Here is a 14,274-nt window from a genome sequence, read left to right as displayed (position 1 = left end):
GGTATCTGACAAGCCTTCCGTCTTCACGGACAGTTCCACTGTGGCCCCCCTGTACCTTTGAGCCGGAGGTCCGTCCATGATGATGTTGATCCACAGTATCTGCATTGCATTCAGCGGGTTGGGGAAGTTCATCAGCGTTGCCAGGGAGATGAGTGTCAGTGCCGCAATACTCCTAGTGACCACCAGGTGCAGTGTGGAGATTGGGAGAATAATGTGTCAAGATAAGACGAGACAATTTGTTTGCTGTTAAGCGAACTGCATCACTGTCTATAATGTATAACTGGGTGGGATATAACAGAGGAAAGAGACTTAATAGAATTTACTACCCATTGGACAATGTGCAATAGTGCTCATTTACCTTAATTTATTGACATATTTTACTGTTGCTACCTATTTTTACTTTTTAAAATGTTAACTTAGGTCTTAGGTGTGGGGTGGCCCCTAGTGGGGCACGGAGGTACTGCAGGTGGGACGCCCCATTATTATACAAGATACAAGAGTTTTATTTGTCATGGCATACAGGTATACAGTGAAATGCGGGGGGTCTCGCCCGCAACGATGTGCATAATACAAGTAATAATAATAAGTAATAGTAATAATAATAAGTAATTAATTATTATTATTAATTATTATTATACTAATTATTATTTGAATGAAAATAAATCTCCTATCCTACTGTAGGCCTACAACACATTTTTAATTAGGCCTAATTATTTCACAGTGGCACAGGATCATTTGCCAAGCTTTTGTTCATTTTCAAATAAAATTTTAAACTATAATTGTGTCTTTGTGTCTTGTTATGTTAATCTTGTCTTGTTAGTAGTAGAGAAAATGGCATGTTTGTAGCCTAAAATGTATTCTAGCCTACATCTAGGTGGGGACCAGGTTTGGTGGGGCGAAAATATTTACAACTACCCAAGTGGGGCCTGATTGAAAACCTTTGGGAACCACTGACTTAAGTACTGATTTTATTGTATGTCCACCACATTGTTTTACTCATGTGTCCATCCATCCATCCATCCATCCATCCATCCATCCATCCATCCATCCATCCATCTCTCTTCTCAAATCTAAAGTTAATTTGATCACGATTCTCCTGGGGATCACATGAACCGCAAAGGACCCCTGACTCTGGACTGCACTATGGGAACCATGGCAACCACTATAAACAAATAGCAACAAACCAACACTCAACACTGTGGCATGCGATCCTGAAAAACAATACATTAAAAACAACAGATTGTGACTTTGAGAAAATAAGAGTTGCAAAAACTTCAACTGCTCAAATCTAAGGTTCATTAAAATGGTTAGAAATATAGGTCAGAAATAACTCACGTGCTCAGCTGGAAGCGGACAAAGTTTTTAATGTTGTTGTATATTCCTTTCCCTTCCTCTATGGCCGACCTGGAATAAATAAAAGCAAGAGCATCACAATAAGAATGAATAATGTTAATATTATTGATTTGTTTATCTGAAAGGTAACTTTGTTATAAAGGGATAATGTTAATATGTTAATATTATTGATAACAAAGTTACCTTTCACATAAACAAATCAAGAACATCACAATAAGAATGAAGCTTCAATAATATTAACATTATCCCTTCATAGCAACGTTACCTTTCAGATAAACAAATTAATCTTATTCTAAACCAATTCTATTATTTTATATAAAACATTTAAAAAATAGATATCACTTTTACATGGTCAATAATGCTGACTGCTATGGTACATTATCAAACATTCTGCAAAGAAGCAACAAATGTAGCCTAAACTAGTCAAAGTGAGACTGACTGCATGTCAGTGGCCTTGCCGCCCATTAACCCCATGTAAATGCGCACCTTGTTTGTAGAGCTAAACCTATATTTTATATTATAGCTATGGGTCTAATAACGCCAGTGATTGTCAGTGAGTTGCTTCCAGTCAACGTGCAAAAAACTGTTTATTTTTTCATCCGTACATTTCCGTTTTAAACCGTTCCAGGAAAATGACGCGATAATAGTGTTTTAGTGGAATCCACTAAACACATCGACATTTTTCGCCTGATTATCGAATCTTCCTGAAATCAACACTAGATTATCATTATTATCCTTCCTCATGCATACATGAAATGTGCCCTGGAGCGCGGCGCTCCCCCCCCCCTCCTGCACCCAACGGTAAACAGCCACACACAGACAGCTTCAATCGCGGTAGAAAAAAATATCAGATCAACGCAAGATTGGATAATAGACTCCTTACCTGGTCTCTGATGTAATGCAAAAAAAATAATCCAATTATCTGATCGCCATTCCAGTTATCCACAGCGATCCTGTCTCCGACGTTATTGGGCATTGCACATGAACGGGCGGGCGGGGTCAGTTGTCCAAGCCATCCCTACAAGCAAGTGTTTTTCCGGAGTGTTTAGGACCCCCCCCCCCCCCCCCACGCTGCAGCTCGGTAGAGAAAAGCAACTACACCGTTTCTAATGGAGTGCAATAGCGGCCGAAGGCGTTAGAGGGCGGTATAAGACCGTCTGCCAGCTCAGACACACTCAGAACAGTATGCACAAGGTGCCCCGCTGAATTATGAATGGCAATAGCGAATAAAAGAAATACCGTGAGAAAAACGTAGTTCTACGTTTCCGGCACTCAACCGTCGGGCGACAGAAACGTAGTTCTACGTTAACGGCACCCAAAGGGTCAAGGTCTTGTAGAACATTAAGTATAATATTGCAGAACATTAAGTATAATATTGCAGAACTTTAAGTATAATATTGCAGAACATTAAGTATAATATTGCAGAACTTTTTTTTGTATCCACTTTTTCTCCGTATTTTTTCTATTTTCCTCCCATCCCAATTTCATATAGCCAATTCTCCCCTCCCCTGTTTTTGAACGTTGCTAGACTATGCCTCCCACTGGTCGCTCGTAGTGAGGATAGAAGCCTTGCATCACGTGTGCCCTCCGGTACATGAGGAGGCAGCCCGTCGCATCTTTTCACCAGACAGCGCGGACTCTGTACAGGCGTCACCCAACCGACCTGTAGGAGTCGCTGTCCACAACGTCCAATCCCCACCCATCGACTTTCCACCTGCTACCTCTGCCAATTGAGATAGTATGCCGGAGGCAACGCTGACTCGGGGAGTCGAGACCGGAGTCTCTTGCATTGGTGACGAGCGCAATCTCCGCTACGCCACCCAGCCGCCTTAATATTGCAGAACTTTAAGTATAATATTGCAGAACTTTAAGTATAATATTGCAGAACATGAAGTATAATATTGCAGAACATTAAGTATAATATTGCAGAACATTAAGTATAATATTGCAGAACTTTAAGTATAATATTGCAGAACTTTAAGTATAATATTGCAGAACATGAAGTATAATATTGCAGAACATGAAGTATAATATTGCAGAACATTAAGTATAATATTGCAGAACATTAAGTATATATTGCAGAACATTAAGTATAATATTGCAGAACATTAACTCATTCAGCGCCACGGTTGGCTAGAGCGACATCGCTTTAATCAATGGGGAGACTGCGACATTTGCGAGTGCTTAAAATATATCTTATATTATAGCTATGGGTCTAATACACCCGTCGATTGTCAGTGAGTTGCTTCCAGTCAACATGCATGAAACAGATTGTTTTTTCATACATTTCCGTTATATACCGTGGTGAATAAGAGTATATTTCCAGAGCATTCTGTCTAATCTCAAGAAACTAGAGCAAACAGCGCTTCAATGTATTTCCTTAGAAATCGTGACATTTGTCGCTTGATTTATGAATCGTTCTGAAAATAACGCTAGATTATCGGTATTATGTGTCATCATGCGCGAACAGAAGCGGGGGCTGAAAAATTAAACGTTACTCTTGCCCGAGAAGGAAAACCTGGACCGGACTTGTTAGATCAGCGTACAGCCCAAGGGGAAGGGATTTCAATTATGTGCAATACCGGCTGGAAGGCGTAGGCGGCGGTATTTGCCCTTTTGCGAGCTCAGACCCATTCCCAATGATAACATCAGGCTGGATGGATGAAAAATGAATGGATATAGCTAATAAAAGAAATAACGAACAAAACCCGACTATACTCGTGATTGGCGCTGAATGAGTTAAGTATAATATTGCAGAACATTAAGTATAATATTGCAGAACAGTATAATATTGCAGAACATTAAGTATAATATTGCAGAACATTAAGTATAATATTGCAGAACATTAAGTATAATATTGCAGAACAGTATAATATTGCAGAACATTGAGTATAATATTGCAGAACATGAAGTATAATATTGCAGAACATTAAGTATAATATTGCAGAACATTAAGTATAATATTGCAGAACATTAAGTATAATATTGCAGAACATTAAGTATAATATTGCAGAACATTAAGTATAATACTGCAGAACATTAAGTATAATATTGCAGAACATTAAGTATAATATTGCAGAACAGTATAATATTGCAGAACATTAAGTATAATATTGCAGAACAGTATAATATTGCAGAACATTAAGTATAATATTGCATGGGGAGCTCTGACTCCTGGACTCACATGATGGTCTGGAAGTCGTCGTCTACCAGGATCATATCAGCTGCCTCCTTACAGACGTCGGTGCCCGTCATGCCCATGGCTATCCCGATGTCTGCCGCCTTCAGAGCCACTGCGTCATTCACCCCGTCGCCCGTCATGGCCACCACAGCCCCGATGTTCTGCAGGGACTGTCAGGGGGAGACGAGGACAGAGAAGAGGACAGAGGGGAGGACAGAGAGGAGGACAGAGAGGAGGACGGGGGGACAGACAGAGAGGAGGATGGGGGGATGGACAAAGGAGAACAGAGGGATGGACAAAGGAGGACAGAGGGATGGACAGAGAGGAGGATGGAGGGATGGACAGAGAGACGGAGAGAGAGGAGGACAGAGAGGAGGACGGAGAGGAGGACGGACAGAGAGGAGGACGGACAGAGAGGAGGACAGAGGGGCGGACAGACAGAGAGTTCATCTTAAAACTTAAAAAGGAAAGGCTCACACGATCAAGGTCGCTTTCGATAGCATTTAACCTCTTTAGGCCGAGCGGTCCATCGGCGGACCGCAAATGACATCACGTCATAAATCAATCTCTCCAGACTGTATGACATTAAGTAGCGTTTTTTTTCTTCTCAAATGTATCCAAGAGTAAAGACCCTAACCATGTCACAACAGCAGTCATAGTGTATATTTTCAACAATACGTTTGTTTACCAATAGGGTAAAGTGTTATTAGTGAGATTTTAGTTCATGGAATGTGTTTATAATTTAGCGAATATCCACCATTTTGAATTAGCGGCCGTCGCCAGTTGTAGTCATATGAGAAGAGGGCACCCAGAGCTCTCAATGAGTGTTGCAATTTCGAAAAACTATGAACTCTGGTAGACCCCGGCTGCATCAGTGAGAAGTAAAATGTGGAGTCAGAAATCCGTTCTCCCATTCACTTTCATTGAGTCCATTCCAAAAGGGTGATTTACCATCTGGGAGACGATAGGGGGCGCTTTTTTCACATCTGAGCGCCGGCGGTCCCTGGATCTCCAACGGTAGGCTTGCGTGATGTAATATGATTTCAGATCACTAATAAAAAATAAAATACCCGAGAATACTCGTGACCGATTCAACGGTCGGGGCGTAAACCCGAGAAAAGCCGTGAGTGGCACTCAAAGTGTTAATGTGTTAACGCACTTTCAAACTGCTAAATGTTTTGTTTATGGCCGTAATGTTTGTGAACAAAGGCAACACATTTCTCTGTGATGAGTTGTGGAAGTAAAAGGGGCACTTCACCAAAAACAGTGATTTATTTTGCACATGATCTCACAGAGAGCTCTAAACAGAGCTCTAAACAGTTTTGCACACATTGCTTTAGTCATTATACAGTTATTGAGAGTTAATGAGTTGGTATATTAGTGACATCACACACACCTGTATAGTCAAAATCACAAATAATAACCTGTATAGTCAATGTCACAAATAACAAGCTGTATAGTCAAAGTCACAACTAACAATCTATATAGTAAAAGTCACAAATAGCAACCTGTAGAGTCAAAGTCACAAATTATACAAATTGTTATTCAATATAGCTTTTTTAAAGGGTTTAAAATACATCTGGAGGGGATCTGACAGGGATGCTGCAGTCCACCACTCACCTTGACAATCTTCAGCTTGTGCCTGGGGCTGGCTCTGTAAAACACCACTATCTGTGGACGGAGGAAACACAGGGGTCTTACAGCCGATACCAGGCTCACATCAACGTTGTGGATTATCATGGGCTGGTAATAAGTGCAGTGCTCTGAATGGGTCGAGGCGGTGTGGGACGGTGGTCCTACCCTGGGTACGATCTGGGACAGCTGCTGGAGGTCCATCTGGTCCACCTCGTCTCCAGACAGAGACTGGGAGCCCTTGGTGTACAGGCCCAGGCGACCAGCTGAGGAGACACAACGCGGGGCAAAGGGAGTCAGGTGTGCATGTATACACAGGTGGTATTGTGATGATGACTCACAGGGAGTCAGGTGTGCATGTATACACAGGTGGTATTGTGATGATGCCTCACAGGGAGTCAGGTGTGCATGTATTGTGATGATGCCTCACAGGGAGTCAGGTGTGCATGTATACACAGGTGGCAGTGTTTCCCACAGGATTTTCTGAGACTGTGGTGGGTGAACCTCAGGCCCTCTAGGGGGGTACAGGGGCATTTTTTTTTTTTTTTTTTTTTTTTTAAGTTTTAAAGTTAAATGCATCAATCTGGTGCACTTTGAGAGAAAAATAAAGAGGCTCGCTAGATCTATGATGAACTTTGTGCTCAAAACAAAAAATCAAGGATACATTTGAGCCATCAAAGAAATGAAGCAAAAGTGGTTACCTGTGTTGAACTGGTTTATTTTTTTAGAAATATACTGGATTACTATTACGACTACTACCAATGCCAATACTACTGATACATCCCTATTGGCAAACTTTATATTTAAAAATATATATATTTATTTTTTATTAATACATTTGTCTAGGTAATTAATGGGAAACACTGCAGGTGGTATTGTGATGACTCAGGGAGGAGTCAGGTGTGCATGTATACACAGGTGGTATTGTGATGATGACTCATAGGGAGGAGTCAGGTGTACATGTATACACAGGTGGTATTGTGATGATGCCTCACAGGGAGTCAGGTGTGCATGTATACACAGGTGGCAGTGTTTCCCACAGGATTTTCTGAGACTGTGGTGGGTGAACCTCTGGCCCTCTAGGGGGGTACAGGGGCATTTTTTTTTGTTTTTGTTTTAAAGTTAAATGCATCAATCTGGTGCACTTTGAGAGCAAAATAAAGAGGCTCGCTAGATCTATGATGAACTTTGTGCTCAAAACAAAAAATCGAGGATACATTTGAGCCATCAAAGAAATGAAGCAAAATTGTTGAACTGGTTTCTTTTTTAGAAATATACTGGATTACTATTACGACTACTACCAATACTACTGATACATCCCTATTGGCAAACTTTATATTTAAAAATGTATATATTTTTTTTTATCAATACATTTGTCTAGGTAATTAATGGGAAACACTGCAGGTGGTATTGTGATGACTCAGGGAGGAGTCAGGTGTGCATGTATACACAGGTGGTATTGTGATGACTCATAGGGAGGAGTCAGGTGTGCATGTATACACAGGTGGTATTGTGATGATGACTCATAGGGAGGAGTCAGGGCCCCGTTCCCCGTACCTGGCTAACTGAGTTAGCCGGATCATTTCCAGTATAGCCTGACTTAAGCCAGACCTTTCCATTCCCCGACGCTCGATTGTCTAAATCACCATGGTAACAGATCAAAAAGTTTGAGCCTGGTCGAGAGCTGGGTTAAGTTCAGTTAGCTGGATGAACCATGGCCACGCCACCGCAAAGAAATGCCAGCTCGCTTCCTGAAATGATTCTCACAGTCTAGATCTGCATTATACCATTCTGAATTATGTTCTTGTGCTTCATTCTTCTAGAGGGGGCTTTTGAAATGTGAAATAGACCCAAAATGCTGATACTAAATTCACGTTGTCCTAAATAATGCACGTTATATATACCGTGGCGCTCGCTAGGTGCGATGTACACATTATGTGGTTATTTTAACATAGCGCAGCATTGCAAATGTGAATCCCGCGGGGATATTTTTAATGATTGAAACCTATCGCTCGTTTGGCTCTGATTCCTTTCATATTCTCCGCTGTGGGAGCGCCTGGATTGTGTTTCATTCAAGCATAAAATTGAAGTGTCTATGCGTGGATTGTGGTTTTTGTGGATTATGAATTACGAGGAATCTGAGGATTGTTGAATTGTATCATCACTCACACGTTATTGTGATATTGTAACTGGGATTAATGCATTTGAGAATAAAGAGATAAAACTTCATTCAAAAGAAAAATATTCTAAACACGGGTCTCTTGTCCATTGATGGATACACAATGAATATATCCCGTCTGGCACAGTGGTCCAACGGCCAGTGTTCACTCCTGGCAAGCGGGCGACCCGAGTTCGAGACCCCGCGTTTCCAATATAATTCTTTTGGAATATAATATTAATGATTATACGCAAAAGTAGCCTAGTTTTAAGTTAAAATATTATAAATCTACATGCATTGAGGATGTCATTCTTTATATAGCTCTCAACGTGCACCAAATTGAAGTATTTACATTTCAAAAAGAAAACTAGAAGAAGTGGGATTCGAACGCGGGTCGTCCGTGTGAAAGGCAAAATGCTCGACCATCAGACCACGGTGGCAGACAAATGAAACATCAACCATACATCCATCAATGGATAAGAGAGCCGTATCCTTATTCTGAAACTGTTGAACTAATTATTTTCGCTAGCAAGATCTCATTTGATTATCCATTCCATGAACCTACTGCCAGCAGGGCACGTTTAAAGAAATATAATCTGATTGATTGGGGTAATGAGGGACTTAAAATTTGCCTATAGATTATGCATTTAACTTGTCGGCGAGGCTATTGAGCCGTACTGCAATCTGTTAATAAAGTTTTAAATCAATCAATCAATCAATGCCGTTAGAAAATCAGGATTTCTGCTCTCGACACTTGCTGTCTTCTCAGCTGAGGCGGGCGCGCGCACTGATCCTGAGTATCAAGTCTGGTTCGAGTTAACGAGACTGAATCCACCTTCGAGGAACAGGAAAATCCCGGCTTCAAACATCGGGTTAATTGAATCTGGATAATGGGACTCTTGATCGACTTAGTTGAACCAGGTACGGGGAATAGGGCCCAGGTGTACATGTATACACAGGTGGTATTGTGATGACTCATAGGGAGGAGTCAGGTGTGCATGTATACACAGGTGGTATTGTGATGACTCATAGGGAGGAGTCAGGTGTGCATGTATACACAGGTGGTATTGTGATGACTCATAGGGAGGAGTCAGGTGTGCATGTATACACAGGTGGTATTGTGATGACTCATAGGGAGGAGTCAGGTGTACATGTATACACAGGTGGTATTGTGATGACTCATAGGGAGGAGTCAGGTGTGCATGTATACACAGTTGGTATTGTGATGATGACTCATAGGGAGGAGTCAGATGTGCATGTATACACAGGTGGTATTGTGATGACTCATAGGGAGGAGTCAGGTGTGCATGTATACACAGGTGGTATTGTGATGACTCATAGGGAGGAGTCAGGTGTGCATGTATACAGAGGTGGTATTGTGATGACTCATAGGGAGGAGTCAGGTGTACATGTATACACAGGTGGTATTGTGAAGACTCATAGGTGCCGGTTCCTGAACTTAATCTTGAACCGGCCGGCACGTTCAGACCGTAAATAATTGGTTCCGAACTTGAAAAGTCGGTTTTCAGCTGGAACCGAAAAATTGTTGGCTTTCCCTTTTTGTATATTAATCAGTGGGCGTGTCATATTCTAGGCTGTGAAGACAAGCGAAAACTGCGAACAGCAGAGGTTCAGCATTGCACTCAAGTGATCCATTCAACAGGAAGCAATTCGCGACTGATCTAAAAAAAAATTAAAGATTTTTTTTTTAGCGTTTATCGCTTTTCCTGGTCAGACATGACCGACAGATGCAGTGAGGGTGAAACGGGAGAGAGCAGGGGAAGACATTCGGCAAATAACGGCGGTTCCGGGAATCGAACTCGGGTCGGCCGATCCGCGACGCAGTGCGGTACATGGTGTGCTACTGGAGCGCCCGACTGATCTCAAAATGTTATTAGATTCAAATGTATTTGTTGTGAAGGATCAGATTAAACCAAATATATATATTTATTTATGGATATATATTTAATAGTATTTGTATATCGTTTGATATCCCCTGTATATTCCTTGTACAATATGCACTGAATATCCCTTTAGTCTACTAAACAGCCCATAATAGTTTCATTCTACCATTGGACGAGAACCTGGCGCCAGCAGCCATACCCCTAGGTTCAAGTTCAATCGTGCCGACCAACATGTCGTGGCAAGCCCGGTTCCGCGTAGGAATACGTCTGGCGAAATACGAATGGTACTATTTGTTCACAGCGCATATATATATGGCGCAAGTAAAGTAGAACTTCCTCTTTTAGTCCATTAGTTCTTTACCCTCCAACCTAGTAACAGACGCAAAGTCTCACCCACGACGCACGTGTGGTGCAGTAAGGCCTACTTGGCCTCAGAATAGGCATTGAGACATCGTGTGGATTAACAGTTGAATTGTCATAGTTTGGCACTATACCGTCGAGTTGGACGTATTTCTATTAAGTTAATAATAGTCTATTATGTATGGTGCATCGTTCGGTTAGAGTTATAAAGTGAGCAGTACCCCCATCGTTCCTGACGTTATCTGGAGTCTTAACCAGGCTGGGCAGACCACGTGTAGTGCTTGCATCCGAGGAGCTCCGGGCCAGGACGAGTGGACCTGTACATTGGATTACTTTACCCGGACGACGGCGAGCCTTCCACGGCTTGGATTATCTACATGCTTTGGGTGCTTTGATTATTCCATGGATAACGGCCAACACTGCTGAGTGTTGGAACTACCCCCCGGAGAGGAGTCCAGGTGAGACGGCGCTCTACCCCGAGTGAGGTCGCCTCACGTCTCTTCATCTGTGGACCGGCAGCTACCGTCCACCAGAGGGTCCAGCTGTATTCATCTGCGGACCGAGGTTCTGTGGGCATCGTGTTCAGGACTCTGAATTCTCCCAAGAAATCGTCGGCCAGATGGGATACCGCCAGCGGCTCTTCTAACCCCCCCTCCTACTGTCTTACAACCAGCGGGACCCCCCCCCCCCCCCTTAGTGTATCCAGCTATAATCATTTAAGTACCATCGCTATAGTTCCCTAAAGAACCAGGTTGTATATTTGCTCCCTGCGTAACCAGAGATTGGACATTCAATGTTGATTTACCTACGAATACTCATTTGCCATACAAGTGCATTTCAAATCATAAATGTCATTAAGTGAACGTTGTATATACCCTTTGCTATATAAAATATTCGATTTATACATTTGTGTGGACTTCGTTTCATCAGGTGGGAAAGTGTTCATCATATCTATATCATGTACTGGATGGCCAGAAGTTAAAGTACAAGAGGTAGTGGTTTAATAATACCATACTTATCAATACAGTCAGGGAATTGTACCCCTCAGTTACAGTATTGTTATTATACAGACCAAGTACAATACACCATCCAACCAGAGTGGATAAATAAATGCTCCATAAATAAATAAATGCGTGGAGTGAGGCAGTCTCAGCGCGCGAGTGCACACACACTGTATACATGCTAAATGAATCGTTCCAGCAAAGTAGGCTTCTATTATTCTAATGACTTGTTTAATTGGGTATTATAGTAGTATGTCCTACTGTAGAACATGACATATTAGCATGGCATCTCATTTATACTGAACGGATGAGAGCGAGAGCGCGCACGCACAAGAGAGAGAGAGAGAGAGAGAGAGACAGAGACAGAGACAGAGACAGAGACAGAGACAGAGACAGAGACAGAGACAGAGAGAGAGAGAGAGAGAGAGAGAGAGAGAGAGAGAGAGAGAGAGAGAGAGAGAGAGAGAGAGAGAGAGAGAGAGAGAGAGAGACTCTGACCTATGGACACTGCGGTCTCCTGGGCGTCCCCAGTGATCATCTTGATGGCCACTCCGGAGCTGATGAGTGCGGCCACTGCCTCTTTGACCCCTGACCTGGGCGGGTCGATCATGCCCACCAGGCCGAGGAACGTCAGGTTACCCATCTCCCCTCCCGACGCAAACGCCAGAACTGCACAGGAGAGAGGAGAGGAGAAAATAGGAGAGAAGAGAGGAGAGAAGAAAGGAGAGAGAAGAGAGGAGAGGAGAGGAGAGAGAAGAGCGAGAAGAGAAAGGAGAGAAGAGGAGAGAATAGAGAGACGAGAGAGAAGAGGAGGAGAGAGAAGAGAGAAGAAAGGAGAGGTGAGAGAGGAGATAATAGATAGAGAAGAGAGAGGAGAGGAGGAGAGAGGGAAGAGAGGAGAAAGGAGAGAGACGAGAGATAAGAGAGGAGAGGAGAAAGGAGAGAGAAGAAAGGAGAGAGAAGAGAGAGGAGAGAATAGAGGATAGAGGAGAGAAGAGAGGAGAGAGAAGAAAGGAGAGAGAAGAGAGGAGAGAATAGAGGAGAGAGGGAAGAGAGGAGAGGAGAGAAGAAAGGAGAGAGAAGAGAGGAGAGAAGAGCGAGAAGAGAGAGGAGAGAAGAGAGGAGAGAGGAGAGAATAGGAGAGAGAAGAGAGAGGAGAGAGAATATAGAGAAGAAAGGAGAGAAGAGAGAGCAGAGAGAAGAGAAGAGAGAAGAGAAGAGAGGAGAGAAGAGAGAAGAGAGGAAAAGAAGGAAGAGGAAAGAGAGGAGAGGAGAGAGGAGAGGAGAGAGAAGAGGAGAGAAGAGGAGAAGAAAGAAGAGAGGAGAGAGAAGAGAGAAGAGAGGAGAGAGAGAGAGAAAGGAGATATATTGACATATATCCGTGAGGACACAATCATATTGATTTCCACATTTATATGAATTCATCACAATGCATTGATTCTTTTTTACACACCCAATTATAAAAGCTACCATCGGTCAGCATTTTAGATTCTGTTTATCTGCGTTGTGGCACCAACGGTTAACCGTCTGTAGTGTGGTAGTGAAAGGGTTAACCTTCTGTAGTGTGGTAGTGAAAGGGTTAACCATCTGTCGTGTGGCAGCGAAAGGGTTAACCTTATGTATTGTTACAGTGAAAGGGTTAACCATTTGGTAGTGTGGTAGTGAAAGGGTTAAAACAACATTCCACCCCATAACCTCAAGATTAAATGTATGTTTAGATAGTAACCGTGTACATCAAATCACATTTCCTGAGATGACTGAGGTGTTTTCTGATCTATATTTACACGTTATATCATCTACACATACATGGCTTTTGAAATAATTCTAGATGAAACGTAGAAGACTACATGTATTTACATTATCTTAAAAACTGCGGAGTGGGGCTTTAATGCTAAAACCATCTCTTTCCTCCTTTACCTCGGAGTCCTGCGGTGCCCATGTAGCTCTTCTGCTGCTGGTAGAGCTCCCTCTGCTGGCTGGTCAGTGGAAGTGTGGCCCCCCTGCTGTTGTAGGCGCTGCAGAAGCGGATGACCTGTTCAAAGGCCCCCTTCATGAAGTACACGCCAGGCTTGTCCTGAGGAGGCACAGGGGGGGGGGGGGGGGGGGGTTAATTCAACCAGTGCAACCTTGACAATTATAGTCCTCAGCCGTTTTGTGCCCAATAGACAACTGTTGAGTCCTGAGGACATTATGGGCATGTGAATTGGAGTATAACACACAATAGCGTCAGCTAAATGACAAAATGTAATTGTAAATGTAATGGCTAAGAACTTGTGCTTTAAAATGTGCACCAGCGTGTCATTTATCCAATCAGGTGCATTCTATGTGAGGAAATGGGAAGTAGGGAGGGGATACATGCCTGCAGCATGTAAACAACAACATTAATTTATAGATAAATAAAAAGCTCTCTGGATGTATTATTATTATCTTTTTTAATTGATTATCTATAGCACCTTTAACTTGTGCTTGATGTCTGTTCTTTTACCATACTGTATTATTTCATTTTATGTTTTTTTTGTATTCACCTTTGTATTTCTGTGGACACAGTTCACCCCTGGGAGTTATTTATAATCAACTAGCAGCTCTAGTAAGTTAGCAGCTCTAGTAAGTTAACAGCTCTAGTAGGTTAACAGCTCTAGTAGGTTAACAGCTCTAGTAAGTTAACAGCTCTAGTAGGTTAACAGC

At 42.4% G+C, this 14,274-nt stretch overlaps 1 protein-coding gene across 1 annotated transcript in view; it reads right to left on the bottom strand.

Annotated features, from left to right (window-relative positions):
* atp2c1 (ATPase secretory pathway Ca2+ transporting 1) overlaps window positions 1–14,274 on the bottom strand; it is a 98,585-nt gene that overhangs the window by 9,814 nt on the left and 74,497 nt on the right. The window contains exons 14-20 of the mRNA XM_084336551.1: window positions 13,507–13,663; window positions 12,088–12,258; window positions 6,335–6,432; window positions 6,155–6,205; window positions 4,538–4,704; window positions 1,336–1,404; window positions 56–172 (exon numbers count right to left, since the gene is read on the bottom strand). Coding sequence (XP_084192677.1) covers window positions 56–172; window positions 1,336–1,404; window positions 4,538–4,704; window positions 6,155–6,205; window positions 6,335–6,432; window positions 12,088–12,258; window positions 13,507–13,663 — 830 coding nt within the window. The remainder of the gene's footprint in view (window positions 1–55; window positions 173–1,335; window positions 1,405–4,537; window positions 4,705–6,154; window positions 6,206–6,334; window positions 6,433–12,087; window positions 12,259–13,506; window positions 13,664–14,274) is intronic.

This window comes from Notolepis coatsorum (genome assembly GCF_963971535.1).
Source record: "Notolepis coatsorum genome assembly, chromosome: 19".
NCBI lineage: Eukaryota > Metazoa > Chordata > Actinopteri > Aulopiformes > Paralepididae > Notolepis > Notolepis coatsorum.
Note: the sequence above shows the minus strand (reverse complement) of the source record. Positions and strands in the feature narration are given on the sequence as shown.